General features: G+C 47.1%; 1 protein-coding gene across 1 annotated transcript in view; it reads right to left on the bottom strand.

Moving 5' to 3' along the window:
* PFAS (phosphoribosylformylglycinamidine synthase) overlaps positions 1–22,269 on the bottom strand; it is an 87,855-nt gene that overhangs the window by 38,165 nt on the left and 27,421 nt on the right. Inside the window, 7 exon segments of the mRNA XM_059490595.1 lie at positions 632–793; positions 3,426–3,487; positions 4,661–4,817; positions 7,257–7,310; positions 7,312–7,331; positions 9,722–9,850; positions 17,089–17,220. Coding sequence (XP_059346578.1) covers positions 632–793; positions 3,426–3,487; positions 4,661–4,817; positions 7,257–7,310; positions 7,312–7,331; positions 9,722–9,850; positions 17,089–17,220 — 716 coding nt within the window.

Raw genomic sequence — 22,269 nt, 5'->3', positions numbered from 1 at the left:
AATGTCCCCAATGTCCCCTCAATGTCCCCATTGTCCCCAATGTCCCCAAGCCCCTCAGTGTCCCCTCAGTGTCCCGAATGTCCCCTCAATGTCCCCAATGTCCCCTCAGTGTCCCCAGTGTCCCCAGTCTCACCCTGCCATCTCCCGTGATTGTCCCCACCACGCTGAGGGGACAGCGCTCTCTCCCCAATGTCCCCAATGTCCCCAATGTCCCCTCAGTGTCCCCAATGTCCCCAATCCCCTCAATGTCCCCAATGTCCCCAGTGATGTCCCCTACCCGTCCATCTCCCGTGATTGTCCCCACCACGCTGAGGGGACAGCGCTCTCTCTCCCAATGTCCCCAATGTCCCCAATGTCCCCAAGCCCCCCAATGTCCCCTCAGTGTCCCCAATGTCCCCAATCCCCTCAATGTCCCCAATGTCCCCAATGTCCCCTACCCGTCCATCTCCCGTGATTGTCCCCACCACACTGAGGGGACAGCGCTCTCTCTCCCAATGTCCCCAACGTCCCCCCAATGTCCCCAATCCCCTCAATGTCCCCAATGTCCCCAATGTCCCCAGGCCCCCCAATGTCCCCAATGTCCCCTCAATGTCCCCAACGTCCCCAGTGTCCCCAGTGTCCCCAGTCTCACCCTGCCATCTCCCGTGATTGTCCCCACCACGCTGAGGGGACAGCGCTCTCTCTCCGCCAGCCGCCGCAGCAGCCCCAGCGCCTCCGGCCGCACCAGCAGCGCGTTGGACTCCTGGTACTCGGCGCCCCAGAGCTCCAGGATGCTCACGGTGGGGTCACCCAGCTGCCACCGGGGCCACCAAGGTGTCACCGATGTCACCAAGGTGCCACCGATGTCACCAAGGTGTCACCAAGTCCATTGGGTATAACGGGGATATCACGGCATTGAAGGGGTTAAAGGCTTTGGGGACAGTGGGGACACTGGGGACAAGGGACACACAGACCCCTCCCAGAGCTCCAGGATGCTCAGCGTGGCGTCACCCAGCTGCCACCGGGGCCACCAAGGTGTCACCGATGTCACCAAGGTGCCACCAAAGCCATTGGGAACAATGGGGGATATCACGGCATTGAAGGGGTTAAAGGCTTTGAGGACACTGGGGACACTGGGGACATGGCATGAGGGGGACAAGGGCTCCAGGATGCTCACGGTGGGGTCACCCAGCTGCCACCGATGTCACCAAGGTGTCACCGATGTCACCAAGGTGCCACCAAAGCCATTGGGAACAATGGCGGCCATTAGGAGATTGAAGGGATTGGGGACATTGGGGACATTGGGAGCATTGGGGACATTTGGGGACACCATGGGGACATTGGGAGCTTTGGGGACATTTGGGGACATTTGGGGACACTGAGGACATTGGGGGGACATTCAGGGGACACTGGGGTCACACTGGTGACACTGGGGTGACACTAAGGGGACACTGAGGTGACACTGGGGACACTGCTGACACTGAGGCGACATTGGGGTGACACTGAGGTGACACTGAGGCGACATTGATGACACTGGGGTGACATTGGGGTGACACTGAGGTGACACTGGGGTGACATTGGGGACATTGGTGACACTGAGGTGACACTGGGGTGACATTTGGTGACACTGAGGTGACACTGGAGTGACATTGGTGTGACATTTGGTGACATTGGGGTGACACTGAGGTGACACTGGGGTGACATTGGGGTGACATTGGGGACATGGGTGACATCGGGGTGACATTGGGGACATTGGTGACACTGAGGTGACACTGGGGTGACATTGGGGTGACATTTGGTGACATTTGGTGACACTGGGGACATTGGGGTGACACTGAGGTGACACTGAGGTGACATTGATGACACTGGGGTGACACTGGGGACATTGGGGTGACACTGAGGTGACACTGAGGTGACACTGGGGTGACATTTGGTGACATTGAGGTGACATTGGTGACATGGGGGTGACACTGGGGTGACACTGGGGTGACACTGAGGGGACATTGGAGGACATTTGGGGGATTGGGGACACCGGGGAGCAACGGTGACATTGGGGACACTGAGGACATTGGGGGGACATTAAGGTGACATTGAGGTGACATTGGTGACACCAAGGTGACACCGAGGTGACACTGAGGTGACATTGGTGACACGGGGGTGACATTTGGTGACATTGAGGTGACATTGGTGACACGGGGGGATGACACTGGGGTGACATTTGGTGACATTGAGGTGACATTGGTGACACGGGGGTGACATTTGGTGACACTGAGGTGACATTGGTGACACCGAGGTGACACCGAGGTGACATTGGTGACACCAAGGTGACACCGAGGTGACATTGAGGTGACATTGGTGACACGGAGGTGACATTTGGCGACATTGAGGCGACATTGGTGACACGGGGGGGTGACACCGAGGTGACATTGGTGACACCAAGGTGACACCGAGGTGACATTGAGGTGACATTGGTGACACTGGGGTGACATTTGGTGACACTGAGGTGACATTGGTGACACCGAGGTGACACTGAGGTGACATTGAGGTGACATTGGTGACACGGAGGTGACATTGGTGACACAGGGGTGACATTGGTGACACGGGGGTGACATTTGGTGACACTGAGGTGACATTGGTGACACGGGGGTGACATTGGTGACACAGGGGTGACATTGGTGACACGGGGGTGACATTTGGTGACACTGAGGTGACATTGGTGACACGGGGGTGACATTTGGTGACACAGGGGTGACATTGGTGACACGGGGGTGACATTTGGTGACACTGAGGTGACATTGGTGACACCGAGGTGACACTGAGGTGACATTGAGGTGACATTGGTGACACGGAGGTGACATTTGGTGACACTGAGGCGACATTGGTGACACCAAGGTGACACCGAGGTGACATTGAGGTGACATTGGTGACACGGGGGGGTGACACCGAGGTGACATTAGAGACACCAAGGTGACACCGAGGTGACACTGAGGCGACATTGGTGACACGGGGGTGACATTTGGTGACATTGAGGTGACATTGGTGACACGGGGGTGACATTTGGTGACATTGAGGTGACATTGGTGACACGGGGGGATGACACTGGGGTGACATTTGGTGACATTGAGGTGACATTGGTGACACGGGGGTGACATTTGGTGACACCAAGGTGACACCGAGGTGACATTGAGGTGACATTGGTGACACGGGGGTGACATTTGGTGACACTGAGGCGACATTGGTGACACCGAGGTGACACTGAGGTGACATTGAGGTGACATTGGTGACAAGGAGGTGACATTTGGCGACATTGAGGTGACATTGGTGACACGTGGGTGACATTTGGTGACACTGAGGCGACATTGGTGACACCAAGGTGACACCGAGGTGACATTGAGGTGACATTGGTGACACGGGGGTGACATTGGTGACACTGAGGTGACACTGACCTGGAAGCGGCTGGCGTAGATGACGGCCCCGGCCGGCTCCGAGATCTCCTTGAGGACATTGCCTGGGGACATCGGGGACATCAGGGGGACATTGGGGACATCAGTGGGGACATCATTGAGGACATTGGGGACAGCATTGGGGACATCAGTGGGGACAGCACTGGGGACATTGGGGACAGCATTGGGGACATTGGGGACATCAGGGGGACATTGGGGACATTGGGGACATCAGGGGGGACATCATTGAGGACATTGGGGACAACATTGGGGACATCACTGAGGACATTGAGGACATTGGGGACATTGGGGACATCAGTGGGGACATCAGTGGGGACATCAGTGGGGACAGCATTGGGGACATTGGGGACATTGGGGACATCAATGGGGACAGCATTGAGGACATTGGGGACATTGGGGACATCAGGGGGACATCAGTGGGGACAGCACTGGGGACGTCAGTGAGGACACAAAGGACATTGTTGGGGACATCGGGGACATCAGTGGGGACAACAGCCTGGCACCACCGATTCGTCCCATGGTGTCCCCAATGTCCCCAACGCCCCCAATGTTCCCAATGTCCCCAATCCCCCCAAATGTCCCCAAACGTCCCCAACACCCCCAATGTCCCCAATGTCCCCAACACCCCCAACACTCCCAATGTCCCCAATGTCCCCAAATGTCCCCAAATGTCCCCTCTCTCACCGTTCCCCCCGGCGCCCTGGTCGTGGATGGAGCTGACGGTGTCCACAATGTCCCCAATGTCCCCAAACTCCCCAATCCCCCCAATGTCCCCAATGTCCCCAATCCCCCCAATGTCCCCAATCCCCCCAATGTCCCCAACGTCCCCAACATCCCCAATGTCCCCAACGTCCCCAATGTCCCCAAATGTCCCCCCTCTCACCGTTGCCGCCGGCGCCCTGGTCGTGGATGGAGCTGACGGGGTCCCCAATGTCCCCAATGTCCCCAAATGTCCCCAATGTCCCCAACACCCCCAACGTCCCCAATGTCCCCAATCCCCCCAATGTCCCCAACGTCCCCAAATGTCACCCACCGTTGCCGCCGGCGCCCTGGTCGTGGATGGAGCTGACGGGGTCCCCAATGTCCCCAATGTCCCCAAATGTCCCCAAATGTCCCCTCTCTCACCGTTCCCCCCGGCGCCCTGGTCGTGGATGGAGCTGACGGGGTCCCCAATGTCCCCAATGTCCCCAAATGTCCCCAAATGTCCCCTCTCTCACCGTTCCCCCCGGCGCCCTGGTCGTGGATGGAGCTGACGGGGTTCGCGGCCCCGCTCTCGATGCAGCCGCGCAGGACCCGGTTCAGCTTCTGCTCCATCTCGGGGTCCCCGCGCTGCACGGCCCCCAAATCCCGCTCGGCCTCGTTGTCACCCTGCACCTGAGGGGACACCGCGGGGACAACGGGGTGGCACCGAAAATCCCCAAAAAAATCCATCCAGGATGAAGAAAAACGCAAAAAACCCCGAGAAAATCCACCCAGGAACACCCAAAATCCCATTAAAAAGCCCCAAGACCCAAAAAATTCTGACCAGAAACCCCCGAAGTACCAAAATCCAAGAAAATCCCACCCAGAGACCTCAAAAATCCCAAAATCCCCAAAATATCCTGACTGGAAAAACAAAAAATCCTAAAATGCCCAAAAAATCCCAACCAGAAACCTAAAATTCCCAAAATCCAAAAAAAAAAAAAAAAAAAAAAAAAAAAAAAAAAAAAAAAAATCCAAACTAGACACCTCAAAAGTCCCAAAATAAAACAAAAAAAAAATTCCAATGAAAGAGCAAAAAAATCCCAAAATTCCCCCCAAAATTCGGTGCAGGAACAGCGAAAATCCCCCCCAAAAAAATCCCATCCAAAATATGAAAATGCCATAAAAATCCTCCCAGGAACCCCAAAATCCCCAAATCCCCGAAATTCCCCCAAATATCCCAAAATTTCCATAAATCCACCCAATCTCCCCAAAAATCCCCCCCAGATTTCCCCAAAAATTCCCCAAATTCTACCCAGAATCTCCCAAAATTTCCTCAAATCCCCCAAATTCCCCCCTAAAGTCCCCCCAAAATCCCAGAATTCCCCCCAAATTCCTCTCAAAAATCCCCGGAAATTTCCCCAAATCCCCCAAATTCTCTCCCAAACCCCCCCAAATCCATCCTAAATCCCCTGAAATTCCCCCAAAATCTCCCTGAAATTCCCCCCAAATTCCCCCCAAAACCTCCCTGAAATCCACCCCGAAATCCCAAAAAAAATCCCCCCAAAAAATCCCCCCAAATTCACCCAAAATAGCCCCAAAATTCCCCAAATCCTCCCTAAATCCCTCAAATTTCACTCCAAAAATCCTCCCAAATTCTCCCCCAAATTCTACCAAAAAATCCTCCCAAATTTCACCCAAAATCCTCCCTAAATCCCCCCAAATTTCACCCCAAAATCCCCCCAAAATTTCCCTCTAAATTCCCCCAAATCCTCCAAAATCCCCCTCCAAAATCCCCCCAAAATTCCCCCCTAAATCCCCCAAATTCCCCCAAAAACCTCCCTGAAATCCACCCCAAAATCCCCAAAAAAATCCCCCCAAAATCGCCCCTAAATCCCCCCAAATTCTCCCTAAAAATCCCCCAAATTTTCCCCAAAACCCCCAAAAATCCCCCCAAAAAATCCCCCCAAATTTTCCATAAATCCCCCCAAAATTTCCCTGAAATCCCCCAAACTCCACCCAAAATTCCCCAAAATTCTCCCAAATCCCCCCAAAATCCCCAAATTTCCCAAAATGTCGAGAATTTGCCCCAAACCTGGATGGAGGAGGCCGCCCCTCCCCCCATGCTGACCCCCAAAATTCTCTCAACTCTCCCCAAAATTTCACCCGAAAATTCCCCAAATTCCACCCAAAAATCCCAAATTTTCCCCAAACCCTCCCCAAAATTCACCCCAAATTCCATCAAAAATCCCAAATTTTCCCAAAAATGCTCAAATTCCCCCCAAAATCTTCCCTAAATTCCCCAAATTCCACCCAAAATCCCTCCAGAATTTTCCTAAATTTTAAAAAAACCCCAAATTTTCCCAAATTCCCAATTTTCCCAAATTCTCCCCATCTCCCCCCAAAATCTCCCAAAATTCTTCCAAATTCCACCTGAAATCCTCCCTAAATCTCCCAAATTTCTCCCCAAATCCCCTCCAAAATCCCAAATTTTCCATAAATCCCCCCAAAATTTCCCTGAAATCCCCCAAACTCCACCCAAAATTCCCCAAAATTCTCCCAAATCCCCCCAAAATCCCCAAATTTCCCAAAATGTCGAGAATTTGCCCCAAACCTGGATGGAGGAGGCCGCCCCTCCCCCCATGCTGACCCCCAAAATTCTCTCAAATCTCCCCAAAATTTCACCCAAAATTCCCCAAATTCCACCCAAAAATCCCAAATTTTCCCCAAACCCTCCCCAAAATTCACCCCAAATTCCATCAAAAATCCCAAATTTTCCCAAAAATGCTCAAATTCCCCCCAAAATCTTCCCTAAATTCCCCAAATTCCACCCAAAATCCCTCCAGAATTTTCCTAAATTTAAAAAAAACCCCAAATTTTCCCAAATTCCCAATTTTCCCAAATTCTCCCCATCTCCCCCCAAAATCTCCCAAAATTCTTCCAAATTCCACCTGAAATCCTCCCTAAATCTCCCAAATTTCTCCCCAAATCCCCTCCAAAATCCCAAATTTTCCATAAATCCCCCCAAAATTTCCCTGAAATCCCCCAAACTCCACCCAAAATTCCCCAAAATTCTCCCAAATCCCCCCAAAATCCCCAAATTTCCCAAAATCGCGGGAATTTGCCCCAAACCTGGATGGAGGAGGCCGCCCCTCCCCCCACGCCGATCCTGTAGACGGGACCCCCCCAACTTCACCACCAACATCCCTGGGGGGGGAAAACAAATTTGGGGATTTTGGGGCAAAATTTGGGGATTTGGGGGAAAATTTGGGGATTTTGGGGAGAATTTGGGGAAAATTTTGGGGGAAATTTGGGGAAAATTCTGGGGGAAATTTGAGAGATTTTGGGGGAAATTTGGGGGATTTTAAGGGGGGATTTTGGAGGATTTAGAGGATTTTGGGGGAAAATTTGGGGATTTTGGGGAAAATTTGGGGAGATTTTGGGAATTTGGGGAGAATTTTGGGGGAGTTTTGAGGGATTTTTGGGGGAAATTTGGGGGATTTTGGGGAAAATTTTGGGGGGATTTGGAGGGATTTTTGGGGGGAATTTGGGGAAAATGTGGGGGATTTGAACTTTTAGGGAATTTTGGGGGGATTTGGGTGAAAATTTGGGGGGATTTTAGGGAAAATTTGGGGGGATTTTGGGGAAAATTTGGGGGATTTTGAGGGATTTTTGGGGGAATTTGGGGGATTTTGGGAAAAATTTGGGGGATTTTAAGGGGGGATTTGGGGGAAAATTTGGAAGATTTGGGGCGGATTTGGATTTTTAGGGAATTTTGGGAGGATTTGGGTGAAAATTTGGGGGATTTTGGGGGGATTTTTTTTGGGATTTGGGGAAAATTTTGGGGGCATTTTGAGGGATTTTTGGGGGAAATTTGGGGGATTTTGGGGAAAATTTTGGAGGGATTTGGAGGGATTTTTGGGGGGATTTTGGGCAAAATTTGGGGGATTTTGGGGGGATTTTTAGGACATTTTGGGGCCATTTTTTGGGGTATTTTTGGGTTATTTTTTGAGTTATTTGGAGGGTTATTTCTGGGATATTTTGGGTCATTTTTGGGTCATTTTTGGGTCATTTTGGGTTGTTTTTTGGGTAACGTTTCGGGTGGTTTTAGGACATTTTTGGGGTTATTTTTGGGTCATTTTTGGGGTTTTTTTTGAGATTTTTCGGGGGTATTTTTGGGGTATTTTTATGATATTTTTATGATATTTTAGGGACATTTTTTGGGGTATTTTTGGGTTATTTTTTGGTTATTTGGAGGGTTATTTCTGGGATATTTTGGGACATTTTTGGGTCATTTTGGGGTTGTTTTTTGGGTAATGTTTGGGGTGTTTTTAGGACATTTTGGGGTTATTTTTGGGTCACTTTTGGGAGTTTTTTTGAGATTTTTCGGGGGTATTTTGGGGGTATTTTTAGGACATTTTAGGGACATGTTTTGGGGTTCTTTTTTGGTTATTTGGAAGGTTATTTCTGGGATATTTTGGGTCATTCTGGGGTTGTTTTTTGGGTAACGTTTGGGGTGTTTTTAGGACATTTTTGGGGTTATTTTTGGGTCATTTTAGGGTTTTTTTTTGAGATTTTTCGGGGGTATTTTTAGGGTATTTTTGGGGTATTTTTAGGATATTTTAGGGACATTTTTTGGGGTATTTTTGGGTTATTTGGAGGGTTGTTTCTGGGATATTTTGGGTCGTTTTTGGGTCACTTTTGGGTCATTTTGGTGTTGTTTTTTGGGTAACGTTTGGGGTGTTTTTAGGACATTTTTGGGGTTATTTTTGGGTCATTTTTGGGGTTTTTTTGAGATTTTTTGGGGGTATTTTTAGGGTATTTTTGGGGTATTTTTAGGATATTTTAGGGTCATTTTTGGGGTATTTTTGGGTTATTTGGAGGGTTATTTCTGGGATATTTTGGGACATTTTTGGGTCATTTTTGGGTCATTTTGGGGTTGTTTTTTGGGTAATGTTTGGGGTGTTTTTAGGACATTTTCTGGGGTTATTTTTGGGTCATTTTTGGGGGTTTTTTTGAGATTTTTCGGGGGTATTTTTGGGGTATTTTTATGATATTTTTAGGATATTTTAGGGACATTTTTTGGGGTATTTTTGGGTTATTTTTTGAGTTATTTGGAGGGTTATTTCTGGGATATTTTGGGTCATTTTTGGGTCATTTTGGGGTTGTTTTTTGGGTTACGTTTGGGGTGTTTTTAGGACATTTTGGGGTTATTTTTGGGTCACTTTTGGGAGTTTTTTTGAGATTTTTCGGGGGTATTTTGGGGGTATTTTTAGGACATTTTAGGGACATTTTTTGGGGTTCTTTTTTGGTTATTTGGAAGGTTATTTCTGGGATATTTTGGGTCATTTTGGGGTTGTTTTTTGGGTAACATTTGGGGTGTTTTTAGGATATTTTTGGGGTTATTTTTGGGTCATTTTAGGGTTTTTTTTTGAGATTTTTCGGGGGTATTTTTAGGGTATTTTTGGGGTATTTTTAGGACATTTTAGGGACATTTTTTGGGGTTATTTTTTGGTTATTTTGAGTGTTGTTTCTGGGATATTTTGGGTCATTTTTGGGTCATTTTTGGGTCATTTTGGGTATTTTTGGGGCCTCACCTGGCTCTGGGGTTTCCTTCTTGACGTGCTCGTCCTCCAGGGCCCCGATGCCGCCACTGAACATGATGGGTTTGATCCACTCCCGGCGCTGCCCCCCGGGCAGGACCTGCCCAAAGGAGCGGGCGAAGCCTGGAACCCCAAAATCCGTCAAATTCCACCCAGATTTACCCAAAGTTGCCAAAAAAATCCCGCCCAAATCGGCCAGAATTGGAGAAATGCACAAACGGCAAAAAAACCAGCAAAAAATGGCAAAAATCGGCCCCAAATTGCCCCAAATTGAACCAAAATCCCCGCAAAAATCACCCAAATCAGAGACACCAAAACTGCCCAAAATTGCCCAAATTTGCCCCAAAATCACCCCTAAATCAGCGCAAAAATCACCCCAAAACGGCCTCAAAATCAGCACCAAAACCCTCCTGAAATGCCCCCAAAATCACAGCCAAAATCACCCCAAAATCTGCTCCAAAATCCCCCAAAAAACCCAACCAAAATCACCCCAAAATCCCAGACAAAAACGCCCCAAAATCCCTCAAAAATCCCCCAAAAATCCCAACCAAAATCACCCCAAAACATCCAAATTGGAGAAACCCAAAATTCACCAAATTCACCCCAAAATTGCCCCAAAATCTGCCCCAAAATCAGCCCCAAATTAACCCCAAATCAGCCAAAAATCCCAACCAAAATCACCCCAAAACACCCAAATTGGAGAAACCCCAAAATCACCCAAATTCACCCCAAAATCGGCCCCAAATCAGCCCAAAATCAGCCTCAAAAGCTCCTGAAATGTCTCCAAATTCTGCCCCAAAATCCCCGCCAAAATCCCCCAAATCAGAGACAACAAAACTGCCCAAATTTGCCCCTAATTTGCCCCAAAATCACCCCTAAATCAGGGCAAAAATCACCCCAAAACGGCCTCAAAATCAGCACCAAAACCCTCCTGAAATGCCCCCAAAATCCCAGCCAAAATCACCCCAAAATCTGCTCCAAAATCCCCCAAAAATCCCAACCAAAATCACCCCAAAATCTGAGACAAAAACGCCCCAAAATCCCCCAAAAATCCCAACCAAAATCAGTCCTAAATGTCCCCAAAATCGCAGCCAAAATCACCCCAAAATCTGAGACAAAATCCCCCAAAAATCCCAACCAAAATTGCTCCAAAATCACCCCAAAATCCCAGACAAAACCGCCCCAAAATCCCCCAAAAATCCCAACCAAAATCACTCCTAAATGCCCCCAAAATCCCAGCCAAAATCACCCCAAAATCTGAGACAAAATTCCCCAAAAATCCCAACCAAAATCATCCCAAAATGTGAGAAAAAAATGCCCCAAAATCCTCCCAAAATCCCCCAAAAATCCCAACCAAAATCACTCCTAAATGCCCCCAAAATCCCAGACAAAATCCCCCAAAAAACCCCAACCAAAATCACCACAAAATCCCAGACAAAAACGCCCCAAAATCCCCCAAAAATCCCCCAAAAATCCCAACTAAAATCACTCCTACATGCCCCCAAAATCCCAGCCAAAATCCCCCAGAAATCCCTCAAAAATCCCAACCAAAATCATCCCAAAATCCCAGACAAAAACGCCCCAAAATCCCCCCAAAATCCCAACCAAAATCAGTCCTAAATGTCCCCAAAATCGCAGCCAAAATCACCCCAAAATCTGAGACAAAATCCCCCAAAAATCCCAACCAAAATTGCTCCAAAATCACCCCAAAATCCCAGACAAAACCGCCCCAAAATCCCCCAAAAATCCCAACCAAAATCACCCCAAAATCCCCAAATTGGAGAAACCCAAAATTCACCAAATTCACCCAAAATCCCCCAAATATCCCAACCAAAATCACCCCAAAATCCCAGACAAAAACGCCCCAAAATCCCCCAAAAATCCCAACCAAAATCGCTCCGAAATCACCCCAAAATCCCAGACAAAAATGCCCCAAATCCCCCCAAAATCCTCCAAAAATCCCAACCAAAATCACCCCAAAACACCCAAATTGGAGAAACCCAAATTTCACCAAATTCACCCAAAATCCCAAAAAAATCCCAACCAAAATCACCCCAAAATCTGAGACAAAAACGCCCCAAAATCCCCCAAAAATCCCAACCAAAATCAGTCCTAAATGTCCCCAAAATCGCAGCCAAAATCACCCCAAAATCTGAGACAAAATCCCCCAAAAATCCCAACCAAAATTGCTCCAAAATCACCCCAAAATCCCAGACAAAACCGCCCCAAAATCCCCCAAAAATCCCAACCAAAATCACTCCTAAATGCCCCCAAAATCCCAGCCAAAATCACCCCAAAATCTGAGACAAAATTCCCCAAAAATCCCAACCAAAATCATCCCAAAATGTGAGAAAAAAATGCCCCAAAATCCTCCCAAAATCCCCCAAAAATCCCAACCAAAATCACTCCTAAATGCCCCCAAAATCCCAGACAAAATCCCCCAAAAAACCCCAACCAAAATCACCACAAAATCCCAGACAAAAACGCCCCAAAATCCCCCAAAAATCCCCCAAAAATCCCAACTAAAATCACTCCTACATGCCCCCAAAATCGCAGCCAAAATCCCCCAGAAATCCCTCAAAAATCCCTCAAAAATCCCAACCAAAATCACCCCAAAATCCCAGACAAAACCGCCCCAAAATCCCCCAAAAATCCCAACCAAAATCAGTCCTAAATGTCCCCAAAATCGCAGCCAAAATCACCCCAAAATCTGAGACAAAATCCCCCAAAAATCCCAACCAAAATTGCTCCAAAATCACCCCAAAATCCCAGACAAAACCGCCCCAAAATCCCCCAAAAATCCCAACCAAAATCACTCCTAAATGCCCCCAAAATCCCAGCCAAAATCACCCCAAAATCTGAGACAAAATTCCCCAAAAATCCCAACCAAAATCATCCCAAAATGTGAGAAAAAAATGCCCCAAAATCCTCCCAAAATCCCCCAAAAATCCCAACCAAAATCACTCCTAAATGCCCCCAAAATCCCAGACAAAATCCCCCAAAAAACCCCAACCAAAATCACCACAAAATCCCAGACAAAAACGCCCCAAAATCCCCCAAAAATCCCCCAAAAATCCCAACTAAAATCACTCCTACATGCCCCCAAAATCCCAGCCAAAATCCCCCAGAAATCCCTCAAAAATCCCAACCAAAATCATCCCAAAATCCCAGACAAAAACGCCCCAAAATCCCCCCAAAATCCCAACCAAAATCAGTCCTAAATGTCCCCAAAATCGCAGCCAAAATCACCCCAAAATCTGAGACAAAATCCCCCAAAAATCCCAACCAAAATTGCTCCAAAATCACCCCAAAATCCCAGACAAAACCGCCCCAAAATCCCCCAAAAATCCCAACCAAAATCACCCCAAAATCCCCAAATTGGAGAAACCCAAAATTCACCAAATTCACCCAAAATCCCCCAAATATCCCAACCAAAATCACCCCAAAATCCCAGACAAAAACGCCCCAAAATCCCCCAAAAATCCCAACCAAAATCGCTCCGAAATCACCCCAAAATCCCAGACAAAAATGCCCCAAATCCCCCCAAAATCCTCCAAAAATCCCAACCAAAATCACCCCAAAACACCCAAATTGGAGAAACCCAAATTTCACCAAATTCACCCAAAATCCCAAAAAAATCCCAACCAAAATCACCCCAAAATCTGAGACAAAAACGCCCCAAAATCCCCCAAAAATCCCAACCAAAATCAGTCCTAAATGTCCCCAAAATCGCAGCCAAAATCACCCCAAAATCTGAGACAAAATCCCCCAAAAATCCCAACCAAAATTGCTCCAAAATCACCCCAAAATCCCAGACAAAACCGCCCCAAAATCCCCCAAAAATCCCAACCAAAATCACTCCTAAATGCCCCCAAAATCCCAGCCAAAATCACCCCAAAATCTGAGACAAAATTCCCCAAAAATCCCAACCAAAATCATCCCAAAATGTGAGAAAAAAATGCCCCAAAATCCTCCCAAAATCCCCCAAAAATCCCAACCAAAATCACTCCTAAATGCCCCCAAAATCCCAGACAAAATCCCCCAAAAAACCCCAACCAAAATCACCACAAAATCCCAGACAAAAACGCCCCAAAATCCCCCAAAAATCCCCCAAAAATCCCAACTAAAATCACTCCTACATGCCCCCAAAATCGCAGCCAAAATCCCCCAGAAATCCCTCAAAAATCCCTCAAAAATCCCAACCAAAATCACCCCAAAATCCCAGACAAAACCGCCCCAAAATCCCCCAAAAATCCCAACCAAAATCAGTCCTAAATGTCCCCAAAATCGCAGCCAAAATCACCCCAAAATCTGAGACAAAATCCCCCAAAAATCCCAACCAAAATTGCTCCAAAATCACCCCAAAATCCCAGACAAAACCGCCCCAAAATCCCCCAAAAATCCCAACCAAAATCACTCCTAAATGCCCCCAAAATCCCAGCCAAAATCACCCCAAAATCTGAGACAAAATTCCCCAAAAATCCCAACCAAAATCATCCCAAAATGTGAGAAAAAAATGCCCCAAAATCCTCCCAAAATCCCCCAAAAATCCCAACCAAAATCACTCCTAAATGCCCCCAAAATCCCAGACAAAATCCCCCAAAAAACCCCAACCAAAATCACCACAAAATCCCAGACAAAAACGCCCCAAAATCCCCCAAAAATCCCCCAAAAATCCCAACTAAAATCACTCCTACATGCCCCCAAAATCGCAGCCAAAATCCCCCAGAAATCCCTCAAAAATCCCAACCAAAATCACCCCAAAATCCCAGACAAAACCGCCCCAAAATCCCCCAAAAATCCCAACCAAAATCACCCCAAAATCCCCAAATTGGAGAAACCCAAAATTCACCAAATTCACCCAAAATCCCCCAAATATCCCAACCAAAATCACCCCAAAATCTGAGACAAAAACGCCCCGAAATCCCCCAAAAATCCCAACCAAAATCGCTCCGAAATCTCCCCAAAATCGCAGACAAAAATGCCCCAAATCCCCCCAAAATCCCCCAAAAATCCCAACCAAAATCACCCCAAAACACCCAAACTGGAGAAACCCAAATTTCACCAAATTCACCCAAAATCCCCAAAAAATCCCAACCAAAATCACCCCAAAATCTGAGACAAAAACGCCCCAAAATCCCCCAAAAATCCCCCAAAAATCCCCCGAAAATCCCAACCAAAACCACCCCAAAACACCCAAATTGGAGAAACCCAAAATTCACCAAATTCACCCCAAAATTGCCCCAAAATCAGCCCAAAATTCTGCCTCAAAAAAATGCCCTGAAATGACCCAAAAATGCCTGAAAATTGTCCCCAAACCCCCCAAATTATCCCCAAATTGTCCCCAAATGTCCCCAAGCCCCCAAATTGTCCCCAAAACGCCCCAAGAACTCCCCAAAATTGTCCCAAAATTGTCCCCAAACACCCCAAAATGGCCCCAAAATTGTCCCAAATGATCCAAAATTGTCCCCAAATTGTCCCAAATGTCCCCAAACCCCCAAAGTTGTCCCCAAACGTCCCAAAAGTGTCCCAAAAATGTCCCCAAATCACCCAAAAATGCCCCAAAATGGCCCCAAAATTGTCCCCAACCCGCCCAAAATTGTCCCCAAATTGTCCCAAATGATCCAAAATTGTCCCCAAATTGTCCCAAATGTCCCCAAACCCCCAAAATTGTCCCCAAATGTCCCCAAATGGTCCCTAAAATGTCCCCAAATCACCCAAAAATGCCCCAAAATGCCCCAAAAACCCCCTGAAAATCGTCCCCAAATTGTCCCCAAATTGTCCCAAATTGTCCCCAAATTGTCCCAAATGTCCCCAAGCCCCGAAATGTCCCCAAACCTCCTCCAAGTGTCCCCAAATTGTCCCTAAAATGGCCCCAAATTGTCCCAAATGTCCCCAAAACATCCCCAGGACTCCCCCAAAATTGTCCCCAAATTGTCCCCAAATTGTCCCCAAATTGTCCCAAATGTCGCCAAATAGTCCCAAAATTATCCCCAATTGTCCCCAAGCCCCCAAATGTCCCCAAATTGTCCCCAAATGTCCCCAAAACCTCCCAAAAATGCCCCAAAATGGCCCCAAAGTGTCCCCAAACTGTCCCTAAAATGTCCCTGAAACAGCCCCAAATTGACCCAAAATTGTCCCCAAATGTCCCCAAATTGTCCTAAATTGTCCCCAAATTGTCCCAAATTGTCCCCAATTGTCCCAAATTGTCCCCAAATTGTCCCCAAAACGCCCCAAGAACTCCCCAAAATGGCCCCAAAATTGTCCCCAAGCCCCCAAAAATTCTCCCAAAATTGTCCCCAAACCCCCCAAAATTGTCTCCAAATTGTCCCCAAATGTCCCCAAATTGTCCCAAATGTCCCCAAATTGTCCCCAAGCCCCCAAATGTCCCCAAATTGTCCCCAAATTGTCCCCAAATGTCCCCAAATTGTCCCAAGTGTCCCCAAATTGTCCCTAAAATGTCCCCAAAACCTCCCAGAAATGCCCCAAAACGGCCCCAAATTGACCCAAAATTGTCCCCAATTGTCCCCAAATTGTCCCAAAATTACCCCAAAATTGTCCCCAATTGTCCCAAATGTCCCCAGACCGTTCCAAATGTGTCCCCAAACCTCCTCCAAATGTCCCCAAACTGTCCCTAAAATGTCCCCAAAACGTCCCAAGAACTCCCCAAAATGGCCCCAAAATGGCCCCAAATTGACCCAAAATTGTCCCCAAATTGCCCCAAATGTCCCCAAAGTGTCCCCAAACCCCCAAATTGTCCCAAAATTGTCCCCAATTGTCCCCAAGCCCCTAAATGACCCCAATTGTCCCCAAAACGTCCCAAGAACTCCCCAAAATGGCCCCAAAACCTCCCAAAAATGCCCCAAAATGGCCCCAAAACAGCCCAAAATTGTCCCCAAATGTCCCCAAATTGTCCCAAATTGTCCCCAAATGTCCCCAAATTGTCCCAAATTGTCCCCAAATTGTCCCCAAAAAGCCCCAAAATGGCCCCAAAATTGTCCCCAAAACGCCCCAAAATGGCCCCAAAATTGTCCCCAAGCCCCCAAAAATTCTCCCAAAATTGTCCCCAAACCCCCCAAAATGGCCCCAAAATTGCCCCAAAGTGTCCCCAAAACAGCCCCAAATGTCCCCAAATGTCCCCAAGCCCCCAAATGTCCCCAAATTGTCCCCAAATGTCCCCAAACCGTCCCAAGAACTCCCCAGAACGGCCCCAAAATTCTCCCCAAAACCTCCCAAAAATGCCCCAAAACGGCCCCAAATCGACCCCAAACGGCCCCAAATTGACCCAAAATTGTCCCCAATGTCCCCAAAGTGTCCGAAATGTCCCCAAATTGTCCCAAATGTCCCCAAAGTGTCCCCACCTGCCAGCAGGGGCTCCCCGAATTTGTTGCCGTAGTCGGAGGCGCCGTCGCTGGCGCCGATCGCGACCTCCAGGGGCCGCGCAAAGGCCGAGGGGTACGGGCACAGGGCGTCCTCCCACGGCTGCTCGTAGCCTGGAATGGGGGGAAAAGATCAAAAATTGGGAAAAAACAAAAAAAAACGGGGAAAAAAGACGAAAATTTGGGGAAAATACGCGAAAAAAACGGGGAAAAAAGCTGAAAAAATGGAGGAGAAAATCTCAATTTTGGGGGAATTTTGGGGATACTCCCACGGCTGCTCGTAGCCTGGAATGGGGGGAAAAGATCAAAAATTGGGAAAAAACAAAAAAAAAAATGCGGAAAAACAAAAAAAAAATGGGGAAAAAAGACGAAAATTTGGGGAAAATACGCGAAAAAACGGGGAAAAAAGCTGAAAAAATGGAGGAGAAAATCTCAATTTTGGGGGAGTTTTGGGCGTCCTCCCACGGCTGCTCGTAGCCTGGAATGGGGGGAAAAACCTCAAAAATGGGAAAAAGGGAAATTGGGGAAAAAAACAAAAAAAAAACGGGGAAAAAAGACGAAAAAATGGCGAAAAAACGGGGAAAAAAGCTGAAAAAATGGAGGAGAAAATCTCAATTTTGGGGGAGTTTTGGGGATTCTCCCACGGCTGCTCGTAGCCTGGAATGGGGGAAAAAACCTCAAAAATGGGAAAAAGGGAAATTGGGGAAAAAAACAAAAAAAAAACGGGGAAAAAAGATGAAAAAATGGCGAAAAAACGAGGAAAAAAGCTGAAAAAATGGAGGAGAAAATCTCAATTTTGGGGGAGTTTTGGAGATCCTCCCACGGCTGCTCGTAGCCTGGAATGGGGGGAAAAGATCAAAAATTGGGAAAAAACCAAAAAAAATGCGGAAAAACAAAAAAAAAATGGGGAAAAAAGACGAAAATTTGGGGAAAATACGCGAAAAAACGGGGAAAAAAGCTGAAAAAATGGAGGAGAAAATCTCAATTTTGGGGGAGTTTTGGGGATCCTCCCACGGCTGCTCGTAGCCTGGAATGGGGAGAAAAGATCAAAAATTGGGAAAAAACCAAAAAAAATGCGGAAAAACAAAAAAAAAATGGGGAAAAAAGACGAAAATTTGGGGAAAATACGCGAAAAAACGGGGGAAAAAAGCTGAAAAAATGGAGGAGAAAATCTCAATTTTGGGGGAGTTTTGGGGGTGTGGGCACAGGGCGTCCTCCCACGGCTGCTCGTAGCCTGGAATGGGGGGAAAAACCTCAAAAATGGGAAAAAGGGAAATTGGGGAAAAAAACAAAAAAAAACGGGGAAAAAAGACGAAAATTTGGGGAAAAAATGAGGAAAAAAGCTGAAAAAATGGAGGAGAAAATCTCAATTTTGGGGGAATTTTGGGGATACTCCCACGGCTGCTCGTAGCCTGGAATGGGGGGAAAAACGTCAAAAATGGGAAAAAGGGAAATTGGGGAAAAAACAAAAAAAAAAAATGGGGAAAAAAGACGAAAATTTGGGGAAAATACGCGAAAAAACGGGGAAAAAAGGTGAAAAAATGGAGGAGAAAATCTCAATTTTGGGGGAGTTTTGGGGATCCTCCCACGGCTGCTCGTAGCCTGGAATGGGGAGAAAAGATCAAAAATTGGGAAAAAACAAAAAAAAATGCGGAAAAACAAAAAAAAAATGGGGAAAAAAGACGAAAATTTGGGGAAAATACGCGAAAAAACGGGGAAAAAAGCTGAAAAAATGGAGGAGAAAATCTCAGTTTTGGGGGAATTTTGGGGATCCTCCCACGGCTGCTCGTAGCCTGGAATGGGGGGAAAAACCTCAAAAATGGGAAAAAGGGAAATTGGGGAAAAAAACAAAAAAAAAATGGGGAAAAAAAGATGAAAATTTGGGGAAAAAACGCGAAAAAACGGGGAAAAAAGCTGAAAAAATGAAGGAGAAAATCTCAATTTTGGGGGATTTTAAAAGATCCTCGTAACCTGAAATGGGGAAAAAAATGGGAATTTTGGGAAAAAAGGGAAATTGGGGAAAAAACAAAAATAATGGGGAAAAAAAGATGAAAATTTTGGGAAAAAACGAGGAAAAAAGCTGAAAAAACGGAGGAGAAAATCTCAATTTTGGGGGATTTTAAAAGATCCTCGTAACCTGAAATGGGGAAAAAAATGGGAATTTTGGGAAAAAACAAAAAAAAAACGGGGAAAAAAGATGGAAATTTGCAGAAAAAACCCCAAAATTGGGATTTTGCAGGGGTTTACTGGGGGAATTTGGGGGGAGTTTGGGGGACTTTTCAGAGATTTCGCACAAATTTTGGGGTTTTTGGGTGGATTTTGGGGTTTTTGGGGTTTCTGGGTGGATTTTGGGGTTTTGGGTGAATTTTGGGGTTTTTGGGGTTTTTGGGTTGGGATTTTGGGGATTTTGGGGTTCCTGGGTGGATTTTGGGGATTTTGGGGTTTCTGGGTGGATTTTGGGGTTTTTGGGTTGGGATTTTGGGGATTTTGGGGTTTTTGGGTTGGGATTTTTAGGTTTTTGGGGTTTCTGGGTGGATTTTGGGGTTTTTGGGGTTTCTGGGTGGGATTTTGGGGTTTTTGGGTTGGGATTTTGAGGTTTTTGGGGTTTTGGGTGGATTTTGGGGATTTTGGGGTTTTTGGGTTGGGATTTTGGGGATTTTGGGGTTCCTGGGTGGATTTTGGGGATTTTGGGGTTTTTGGGGTTTCTGGGTGGGATTTTGGGGATTTTGGGTTGGGATTTTGGGGATTTTGGGGTTCCTGGGTGGGATTTTGGGGTTTTTGGGTTGGGATTTTGAGGTTTTTGGGGTTTTGGGTGGATTTTGGGGTTTTTGGGGTTTTTGGGTTGGGATTTGGGGATTTTGGGGTTCCTGGGTGAATTTTGGGGTTTTTGGGTTGGGATTTTGGGGTTTTTGGGGTTCCTGGGTGGATTTTGGGGTTTCTGGGTTGGGATTTTGGGGATTTTTGGGATTTTGGGTGGATTTTGGGGATTTTGGGGTTTTTGGGTTGGGATTTTGGGATTTTGGGGTTTCTGGGTGGATTTTGGGGTTTTTGGAGTTCCTGGGTGGATTTTGGGGTTTTTGGGTTGGGATTTTGGGGATTTTGGGGTTTTTGGGTTGGGATTTTGGGGATTTTTGGGTTCTGGGTGGGATTTTGGGGATTTTGGGGTTCCTGGGTGGATTTTGGGGTTTTTGGGTTGGGATTTTGGGGTTTTTGGGGTTTCTGGGTGGGATTTTTTTGGTTTTTGGGGTTTTGGGTGGGATTTTGGGATTTTGGGGTTCCTGGGTGGATTTTGGGGTTTTTGGGTTGGGATTTTGGGATTTTGGGGTTTCTGGGTGGATTTTGGGGTTTCTGCGTTGGGATTTTGGGGATTTTGGGGTTTCTGGGTGGGATTTTGGGGTTTTTGGGTTGGGATTTTGAGGTTTTTGGGGTTTCTGGGTGGATTTTGGGGTTTTTGGGGTTTCTGGGTGGGACTTTGGGGATTTTGGGATTTTGGGTGGATTTTGGGGATTTTGGGGTTTTTGGGTTGGGATTTTGGGGATTTTGGGGTTCCTGGGTGGATTTTGGGGTTTTTGGGTTGGGATTTTGGGGATTTTGGGGTTTTTGGGTGGATTTTGGGGTTTTTGGGTTGGGATTTTGGGGATTTTGGGGTTCCTGGGTGGATTTTGGGGTTTTTGGGGTTTTTGGGTTGGGATTTTGGGGTTTTTGGGGTTCCTGGGTGAATTTTGGGGTTTTTGGGATTTCTGGGTGAATTTTGGGGTTTTTGGGTTGGGATTTTGGGGATTTTGGGGTTTTTGGGTTGGGATTTTGGGGATTTTGGGGATTTTGGGTTGGGATTTTGGGGATTTTGGGGTTCCTGGGTGGGATTTTGGGGTTTTTGGGTTGGGATTTTGGGGTTTTTGGGGTTTCTGGGTGGATTTTGGGGTTTCTGCGTTGGGATTTTGGGGTTTTTGGGGTTTCTGGGTGGATTTTGGGGTTTTTGGGGTTTTGGGTTGGGATTTTGGGGATTTTGGGGTTTCTGGGTGAATTTTGGGGATTTTGGGGTTTTGGGTTGGGATTTTGGGATTTTGGGGTTTCTGGGTGGCATTTTGGGGATTTTTGGGTTCTGGGTGGGATTTTGGGGATTTTGGGGTTCCTGGGTGGATTTTGGGGTTTTTGGGGTTTCTGGGTGGGATTTTTTTTTGGTTTTTGGGGTTTCTGGGTGGATTTTGGGGTTTTTGGGTTGGGATTTTGGGGATTTTGGGGTTCCTGGGTGGATTTTGGGGATTTTGGGGTTTTTGGGGTTTCTGGGTGGGATTTTGGGGATTTTGGGTTGGGATTTTGGGATTTTGGGGTTTCTGGGTGGGATTTTGGGGTTTTTGGGTTGGGATTTTGAGGTTTTTGGGGTTTTGGGTGGATTTTGGGGTTTTTGGGGTTTTTGGGTTGGGATTTTGGGGATTTTGGGGTTTTTGGGTGGATTTTGGGGTTTTTGGGTTGGGATTTTGGGGTTTTTGGGGTTCCTGGGTGGATTTTGGGGTTTTTGGGTGGGATTTTGGGATTTTGGGGTTTCTGGGTTGGGATTTTGAGGTTTTTGGGGTTTTGGGTGGATTTTGGGGATTTTGGGGTTTTTGGGTTTCCTGGGTGGATTTTGGGGTTTTTGGGGTTTCGGGGTGGATTTTGGGGTTTCTGGGTGGATTTTGGGGTTTCTGGATGGGATTTTGGAGTTTTGGGTTGGGATTTTGGGGTTTTTGGGTTGGGATTTTGGGGATTTTGGGGTTCCTGGGTGGATTTTGGGGATTTTGGGTTGGGATTTTGAGGTTTTTGGGGTTTTGGGTGGATTTTGGGGATTTTGGGGTTTTTGGGTTGGGATTTTGGGGTTTTTGGGGTTTCTGGGTGGGATTTTGGGGTTTCTGAGTGGGATTTCGGGGTTTCTGGGTTGGGATTTTGGGGTTTCTGAGTGGGATTTTATTTTGGTTTTTGGGGTTTCTGGGTGGGATTTTGGGGTTTCTGGGTGGATTTTGGGGTTTCTGGGTTGGGATTTTGGGGTTTTTGGGTTTCCTGGGTGGATTTTGGGGTTTTTGGGGTTTCGGGGTGGATTTTGGGGTTTCTGGGTGGATTTCGGGGTTTCTGGGTGGGATTTTGGGGTTTTTGGGGTTTCTGGGTGGGATTTGGGGTTTCTGAGTGGGA

The sequence above is a fragment of the Ammospiza nelsoni genome, chromosome 29, assembly GCF_027579445.1.
Source record: "Ammospiza nelsoni isolate bAmmNel1 chromosome 29, bAmmNel1.pri, whole genome shotgun sequence".
In the NCBI taxonomy this organism is placed as follows: domain Eukaryota; kingdom Metazoa; phylum Chordata; class Aves; order Passeriformes; family Passerellidae; genus Ammospiza; species Ammospiza nelsoni.
Note: the sequence above shows the minus strand (reverse complement) of the source record. Positions and strands in the feature narration are given on the sequence as shown.